Genomic DNA, 9,425 nt, shown 5'->3' with positions numbered 1-9,425 from the left:
TGAATCCCACTTGGTCATGATGGATAATCCTTTTAATGTACTGTTGAATTCTATTAGCAAGGATCTTGTAGAAGTTTTTGAAAAACATCGCACCGTTTAAACTTATGAAGAATAACATGTTTTTCCAAATATAAAGGGTTTCTTTTGAAATGAGGTGGGAAAATATTCCCATTTATTTTTATCTGAATCATTATTGTGATGGCAAAGTTTGAGGGGAAAGGGACTAGGATGTCACGACGGAAGTGACATAAAAACTTGCATGGTCTCAATAGGTGTGCCATGTCCCCATGTAATCCATTCAAGTATATTATACTATGTAACATCATAAAAGTTTAAAGAAAATGATGATAATGATGATGATAATAATAATAATAAATATACTGCAAGTTTAAAGTTCCATGTAGTAGGCAAAGGAATACTAAGATGATAGAGAAAGGATTTCATAGGAAAAATGTCAATGTAATAAGCTCTATTATTGGAACACTACATTAGCAAAGGATGCATGACTTGTTAAGGTCTTTTTGATTTGAATTTAAAACATAAGGAATCATCTGAGCTCCACTTCATTATACTACAATTTAACTCTGTTTTACTCCAGTTGAAAATGGGTTGTCTTTGGGGTAAATACCCAGTAGTGCAATGGCTGGATACAGACGTAGTGAAGAGAAGGGCCATATGTACCCCAATGTTCATAGCAGCATTGCCCACAATAGCTAAATCGTGGAAGGAACTGAGATGCCTTTCAACAGATGACTGGATTAAGAAGCTGTGGTCCATATATACAATGGAATATTACTCAGCTATCAGAAAGAACGAATTCTCAACATTTGCTGCAACATGGACGGCACTGGAGGAGATAACACTAAGTGAAATAAGTCAAGCAGACAAAGACAATTATCATATGGTTTCTCTCATCTATGGAACATAAGAACTAGGAAGATAGGTAGGGGAAGAAAGGGATAAATAAAGGGGGGTAATCAGAACGGGGAATGAAGCATGAGAGACTATGGACTCTGGGAAACAAACTGATGGCTTCTGGGGGGTGGGGGAATGGGATAGATTGGTGATGGGTAGTAAGGAGGGCATGTATTGCTTGGTGCACTGGGTGTTATACGCAACTAATGAAGCATCGAACTTTACATCAGAAACCAGGGATGTACTGTATGGTGACTAACATAATATAATAAAAAAAAACATTAAAATGAATCAGAATTCAAAAAAAGAAAAATGAAAATGGGTTGTCTTCATGTGTCTGTATATGTATAATTGCTTAATGTATGATCTACTCTTTACGACTTCTCTTAAAAATTTACTCATTATTTCATGTCCTAAATTCTAAGATAAACATTTGTTTCATATCCATTGTAATCCATTACATATATTTATATTTATGTAATGTAATGTTTTATTTTCCTGAAAAATATGTGATTAAATTTGTGGTGCAACTGAAAATAATAGAAATGAATTGATAACAAAAGTATTTTAAAGGAGAATTATGGTATAAGTCTTATATGATCAGAACTATGATTTGGACTATAAAAATAAAACAAAGTTTATTTTGTATGGACTTTTCACATAGGCATCACTTAAAGCAGTTGCTGTGTTAAAGCAATTTGCTTATCAAAGTGATATATGTTTTTTTTTATCAACTATATATATGAGTCTCACTAGAAAGATATACGAACCATTTCCACCAACTATATACAAGATTTAGAGATTGGGAAATGTGCAATTAAGGGCTCTCATAATGCTCTATATCAAGACCTTATTTAAGCTAGACTTTGAAATATGGGTATAATTCAGACAGGATATTTCATGAGGAGGGTAATAAAAAGCTTCAGAAATGCAATGGTGAGTCTACAGAACTTGAAAGTTATTGCTATAGACAAGCAAGTTTTTTTTTATGTCTCTATGCTATGAGCCATATAGCTGAAAACATGCTACCATTTTCCTTCAGTCTCTGTTCTCCATCTAACTATATTCATGTCACTTCACATTGGTTGGAAACATTAGTAGAAAAGGTATACAAAGACATGCCTGATATTGTGAAGGTAATCCACAAATATTAATTTTTATTTTAATAAAGAGTATTTGGAGGAAGCAGTGAGAAGAATAAAAATGACAAGACAGTTTTCTGCAGCAAAAGAAAAATAAAAATTAAGTATTTAACATTTGAAATGTTATATGATACTGAAATCTGGAAAAAGTGGATGTGGGATTTATCACAATGAGAAAAAAAGTGACAGATACTATTTTTTATAAATTCCAACATTTAAAAAAACAATTAACCTAATATCTAGCATCAACATATTAGGTAAAAGTTAATTTATATAAAGACAAAAAATATCTGAGTATGAGAAATATTATTTTCATCAAAAGAAACAAAGATGCAGGAGAATTGTCTTCTTAAACATATGAATGATTTTATAATCATGACTTCAAGCATATATTAGTCAAGTTACAGAAACTTGTAAGGAAATTGGGTATTTTCTTAAAATGCAAAAGTTAGTCAAAATTATTTTATATTAAAATCAAATTTTCAGGGTGGCTGCATAGCTCAGTTGTTTAAGTGCCCTGACTCTGGATTTCAGATCAGTCCTGAGTTCAAGCCCTATATTGGGCTCCACACCAGTTGTGGAACCTACTTAAAAATCAATCAATCAATCAATCAATCAATCAAATCCCCATCATGTATTGAAAAACAAATGCTATAAAGTGGAATAAATAAAACATAGATGCAAAATCTCTGATATTAAAAATGATTTAAATGAAAAGTCATAGATGATAGTTTTGGAGGAATTAAATCCTCATGTAAATCTCATGTATATGTAGCTTAGCACAGGAGTCCAAATCACTGAAGAAGTATGAGAAAAACCTTCATGATTTCTATATAAGTAAGTTAGAAAGTGAAAGAGTATAAGAGAAGATGAATTTCTATTATAACTGACAATCTGAGGGGCATCTGAGTGGCTCAGTTGCTTAAGCATATGCCTTTCCCTCAGATCATGATCCTGGAGTCATGGGATCAAGGCCTGTGTCTGGCTCCCTGCTCAGTCTGGAATCTCCTTATCCCACTCCCTCTGAACTTCCCCCTTCTCATGCTCCATCTCTCTCCTTGAGATGAAAAATAAAACAACAAAAACAACAACAACAACAACAACAACAACAACAACAAACCTGACAACCCAAGATCACTAACAATTCCTCATGGTGTATTGATCTCCAATACAGATAATTCCAAACAGCTAGTTAATTGTGGAATAAAAAAGAAAATCCCTACTTCCCACTTCAATTTTAGTCATCTCTCCATTAGTCCACTCCTTTTAACCTTCCATAGGATTTTACAAAGAGTTGATTTAATATCTTTGCTCCTCAGACAGTAGATAACAGGGTTCAAGGTGGGGGGTACCACAGAATAGAACATAGACATTAACAAGTCAGGAAGAGAAGGCTCATCAGAGGTTGGCTTTAAATAAGTAATAGCACCTGTTAGAAGGAATGTACTCACCACAATGAGGTGAGGCAAGCAGGTGGAAAAGGCTTTGCACTGCTTCTGCCTGGTTGGGATCTTTAACACAGTGGAGAAAATATATACATAAGAGACCACAATACAAACTAAACATAAAAATCCATAACAGACCCCAATGGCCACACTGACATTAATAGTCACATGTTCCACAGAACAAGTGAGCTTCAGTAGGGCAGGCACATCACAAAATAACTGATGTATGTTAGTGGACCCACAAAAATTTAATGAGAATGTCCCAGCTGAGTAGAAGATCCCAAAGTCCCCTCCACTGAGCCAGGAGACTAACACCAGCTGGACACAGATCTTTTTGCTCATAACAGCCTCATAATGCAGAGGGTGATGGATGGCAAAATAGCGGTCATAGGACATTGCAGTGAGAATGCCAATCTCGGAACCAGACATTAGTATCACAAGGAGGACCTGTAACACACATCCCAGAAAAGAGATGGAGTCAGTGGAGGTGATGGAGTTGAGGATGGATTTGGGGACTGTGGCAGAAATGAGACACATATCTAAGAAGGATAAGTGCCTTAGGAAGAAGCACATTGGAATGTGGAGGCGTTGGTCAAGAATTGTGAGGAGGATGATAATTAAATTCTCCACTATGGCCACTAGGTAGATCAGTAAGAAGAGCACAGTATATACCCTCAACAGCATCCGGCTCTCGGTAAATCTCAGAAGCAAGAATTCCATCGTCAGTGTTTGATTCATTATATTTTAAAATGAAAAGCCACCTATTGAATAAATAAAAAAGTTATATTAATATACCAAAATGTTATTTACTTCTTTAATATAAAAACATGTATACGAGCACTCTGGAATAGATGGAAAGTTTAAAATACCAAGATATCTATATTTATAGTTTACTCAGGTATAAAACAGCTGTAAGCATAACAGTCCATTATAGCTGGACTTAAATTCATCGTGAAAGATGAAAATCATTCCATTTCCCTCCCTAATTCAATACTTGTAATGATTTTTGAGTAATTTTATTTCAGTAAGAATTTCAGAATTGGCTACATAATTCTAATTGGAGTACAATGCATATTTGTTACGCATAAATATCTAACTGATGAAAATGTAGATGTGGGTTAGAAGTCATGGATAAATTTTCAGTTTGTAGCATATTGCAAACTGTTTAAATAATCACTAATGTTAGTTGATATTCTAATATATTACCCACTTTTCAATGAAGGACATTAAGGTTTATGCCATGTTTTCATTAAAAACGTATTTTTTGGTGAAAATATCATCAATGGGGTGCCTGGGTGGCTCAGTTGGTTAAGCATCAGACTTCAGCTCAGGTCATGATCTCCGGGTCCTGGTGTCTAGCCAGGAGTAGGGCTACTTCCTTGGCAGGGAGTCTGCTTCCCCTTCTCCCTTTGCCCCTCTACCTCACTCATGCTCTATTACAGGCTCTCTCTCTCAAATAAATAAATAATAAATAAATAAATAAAACAGAAAATATCATCAATATTATTTGCTATTCTTTTTGTGCAGATATTTATTAAAAGCAGAACAGTAAGCTATCCTGGTAATTTTGCCAATTTGACTTAAAAATGTATAGCACTATTTTCTCATGAGAAGAAAAAATTTAAGACTATAAGGCAGATTTTCAGCATGCAACATTGGCAAGGACTTAATTAATACCAAGAACAAGCAAATACTAGAGATGTCAACTATATCTAGTGAGAAAAACAGAATGTCTTCCCATTTTAGACTCACACAGGACTTATAATCCATGATCACTCACAGACCCCATGGGGGAATCTGTGGTCCTATTTTTGTCCCTCAGATCATCCTTATCTTTATTTACTTTATATTTTTATTATTATGTCCAATTAACCAACATAGAGTACATCATTAGTTTTTGATGTAGTATTCAATGATTCATTAGTTCCGTATATCACCCAGTGCTCATCACAACACGTACCCTCCTTAACACCCATCACCCTTCCATTGTAGTTTAGCATCATTTCAGTGACAATTTCTTTAAGTCTCCATGCAGCATCTTTCAACCCCTCACAGTATGTGTAGCTTTTTCAGTGAACACTCTAATTTAAGAGAAGAGAACAAAATATAATAATAGTTTTCCTTAACCTCTGTAAGTGAAAGTCAGCCTTTGATGCACAAGTTTCTAATTGAGTACTAACTGTAGAAATGTTTCCTCCACCCTTGGAGTCTTTCCCATTAGCTTTTCCCTGTTCTCAATCAGACTTTTGAGAAGTCCCTGTCCCCAAGCCCATCTCTCCTGTATTATCATTCATCTTCCCAAACATCAGATTTACACCCCATGACATGGAGTTTCTCTTGAAAGCTAAAGATAGTGGGAATTGATAAGCATTATCCTACTTAGGCTTTTCTACCTATGGAAAGCCTTTCCATCATTTTAATTCCAGTGCCTTAATTATCTGAGTAATCCAGTGTCAACACAATGTTTATGCAGTGGAACAAGAACAGTATTTATTCCTTCTCTATGTGACAGTGAGCTAGATCGAAGGTTCCTTTGTGCCTACTCTGATGTTCCTTCTTTCCACCCAGAAAAGTAGGCACAGACTTACTATTGATCCTTTATGCAGTTTCTGCTACTTTCAGTGTGATATAGTTTCTGCTGCTTTCCAGTTCCATTTTGTTGAACTCCTATTCATCTGTAATTCTGAGAAGTGCAAAATAAACATATACATATAGTTTGACCAGTGCTGTCTTTGTCTCACATGTGGATATATTTTCTTATTAATAAAACCAATATTTATTTTAACATCTGAAAGTCACCCCTACTGGTTTTGCAATCAGGCACAATTATTAATATTTTCCATAATCAAAAACAATAATTAATATTTAATATGAACTTTCCTATAGCTTAATATTATGTTTCTATTGATTAAGTTAAATGTATAAAACCAAAAAAGTTAATGTTTTTCATCTTACAGTAAGCAGTATTTTGAAACAACCTATTTGCAAATAATTACTGTGTTAATGGGATATAAAGTCATATTTTGATGTAAAAATACATGCATATAAATATCATATAATTTTAATTTTATTTGTTACATATTTGTTTATTTGAGAGAGAGAGAGAGTGCAGGTGGGGTGAGGGACAGAGTGAGAGAGAGAGAATCTCCAGCAGACTCCCCACTGAGCATGGAGTCTATGTAGGGCTTGATCCAGCACCCTGAAATCATAACTTGAGCTGAAATCAAGAGTCAGACACTCAAGCAGTTGAGCTACTCAGGTGCCCCAATATCAAATACTTTCACATATCTAATAGACAAAACAAATATTTCTATCACTCCCATGGACTTTAGGCCAGGAATTCCCTGTCTAACAAGAACACTTAAAAAATTGTAATTTTTAAATTATTTTGATATCATATTTTGTTTTGAAAGGTATTCATTTAGAAATGTAAAATTGAATAAATGACAGAGAATAGAAGCTCTCATAGAGATTAAAAGGCATTTGACATTTTATATCTACATCTATAGATATAGATAGACATAATGGAATATTATTCAGCTATAAAAGAGAATGAAATCTCGCCATTATAACCACATGGATGATCTAGAGAGTATACTGCTAAGCAAAATAAGCCAACCAAAGAAAGACAAACACCATATGACTTCAGTCATGTGTGGAATTTAAGAAAGAAGACAAATGAACAAAGGAGAAAGAGAGAGAGAGACTCCTAACTATACAGCACAAACTGAGGGTTACCAGAGGGGAGGCAGATGGGAGAATGAAATAGGTGATGGGGTTAAGGACTGCACTTGTGATGAGCACCAGGTATTTTATCTGAGTGTTGAATACTATGTTGCACATCCAACTAATATTACACTGATCTATCTATACACTGATGTGTATAATATATACATATATATGCATATATACTGTACATTATATATATAATTATATATATATTGCACTGTATGTTAGCTAACTGGAATTTGAATAAATACTTAAAAATAAGAATAGCATTTTCAGAAAAAGACTGATAAGAAGAGTTTCAAAGTAATTTTAGTAGAGAAACAAGTAAAAATAAAATAAAATAAAAATGAAATAAAAAATAAAATAAGTAATTTGGGGTTTCTTTTTACACTGTTTGTTAAAAACAAAGCCTTGTTTTCAAGTCATAAGAAGAGCCAGGAAACTATGAATAACTTTCCCATATGCCTCCAGGTTCTTGTTTCATGTATCCCCCTTCCCATCAAACTCACAATGATTTTGTTGGAGCTTTTCTGACACATACACACCAATATGTGTTTTCCTTGTGCCATCTCCAAGTTCTAAGAGGAAAAAGTGTTCTTAATGTTGTATGCCTCTGGCAACTCTTTCTCTAATAAGGGCAAGGCTCTTAACACAGATTCAAATGGACCTTTATAAAGTACATGGGATTCTCACAGGAGGTCAGACTTTCAGTTGGGCCTAAATTTCATTTTTCAGGTTCTAAAGCCTTTGAGACTCTGCCCTCATCTCCCATCTCTGATTTGAGAGTTGACACCACTGCCCTTTTTCCAGTGAGATAAAGGATGAGGTCTCACTGGATCTCATTAGAATAAGCCATGCAGCATTCCTTTAATTGTTCATTATATGTTTGTGACCACTGAATTCTAATACATTCATTCCCTCTAAAGCACATAACAATTTACATTTAGGTCTGCATCCACTATCTTTAAATTGAGTCTAGTAATTTCAGTTAAGTTGCTATAATGAAAGTCACAAAGAGACATACTACTCTGACTTTCATATTAGTAATATGGTTTTTAAGTCCTTGAGCCACCAAATGTCCTATTGATATTCCCTTTACTCTCTCCCAGGATTTAAGCCAGAGTCCAGTGAGATAACTTTCCTTCAAGTACTCACTGATTAGAGATACCAGGCCTGAACTCCCACCAAAAGAAAAGAAAAAAAAGAACTTGTATTTCTTAACATCTTAGCAGCTGTGAAATAATGTCAGTGACATCCTAGGAGCATGTAAGAGCCATGGCTCCTCTTAAGGCCAGCATCATAATAAAAATCAGCAGGATCTTCTTTATTGTTGGGATAAAGTGGAATCTATTTTCAGAATCTGATCCTCTATTATTCCCATCTTTTAGAAAATGCACAATTATTTACTCATTTGTTTAATGTTTATTCTAAATTATTGCCTCCCTAGTTTTCCTGGATGACACAATCTCCAATTTTCCTGTATCTGGTTTCTACCATCTAATATTCTCTTATTAAAACCATGGCATTCATCATGGATTTGTTAGGATTATATCTTTATCCTTATCCTCATCATTTTCTGGTATCATCAGGTCCTTTAGCAATACCATAGACATCCCACACATGGACCATCATTATATTAAACTTTGAATCATTTGAGAAATTTCTTTTTTTTTTAAAGATTTTATTTATTTATTTGACAGAGATAGAGACAGCCAGCGAGAGAGGGTACACGAGCAGGGGGAGTGGGAGAGGAAGAAGCAGGCTCCTAGCAGAGGAGCCTGATGGGGCTTGATCCCATAACGCCGGGATCACGCCCTGAGCCGAAGGCAGACGCTTAACTGCTGTGCCACCCAGGCGCCCCAATTTGAGAAATTTCAAAATCACTTGGAAAACTTTTGCTTGGAATTTAATCTAGCTCAATGTAGAGAACATTGTTATGCAAACAACATTGAGCACAGTGAGCAACGGAGGTGGTATATTTCTTCATTTTTAAAAGAAATTTAAAAATTCTTTTAGGAAGTTTTACACTTTGAGGACATGATTCAATTACATATTTTGTTAAATTCATCCCTAAATACTGCATTTTCAGAGCCAAAACGGCATTAGTTGGTCACTGCTGCCATATGGAAATGCCACAGACTGTGTAATTTAAACAACAGAAATTATTTTCACGCAGTTATGGAGTTGAAAAATT

The 9,425-nt window shown here is 34.7% G+C and overlaps 2 protein-coding genes across 2 annotated transcripts in view; both read right to left on the bottom strand.

The window, feature by feature from the left end:
• Window positions 1–9,425, bottom strand: part of DNAH9 (dynein axonemal heavy chain 9) — a 1,064,222-nt gene that overhangs the window by 778,671 nt on the left and 276,126 nt on the right. The window lies entirely within an intron of this gene.
• Window positions 3,299–4,240, bottom strand: LOC100483397 (olfactory receptor 14K1). Its single transcript, XM_002930271.3, has one exon. The coding sequence runs from the start codon at window positions 4,238–4,240 to the stop codon at window positions 3,299–3,301; it is 942 nt and encodes a 313-aa protein (XP_002930317.3).

This window comes from Ailuropoda melanoleuca, chromosome 17 (assembly GCF_002007445.2).
Source record: "Ailuropoda melanoleuca isolate Jingjing chromosome 17, ASM200744v2, whole genome shotgun sequence".
In the NCBI taxonomy this organism is placed as follows: domain Eukaryota; kingdom Metazoa; phylum Chordata; class Mammalia; order Carnivora; family Ursidae; genus Ailuropoda; species Ailuropoda melanoleuca.
Note: the sequence above shows the minus strand (reverse complement) of the source record. Positions and strands in the feature narration are given on the sequence as shown.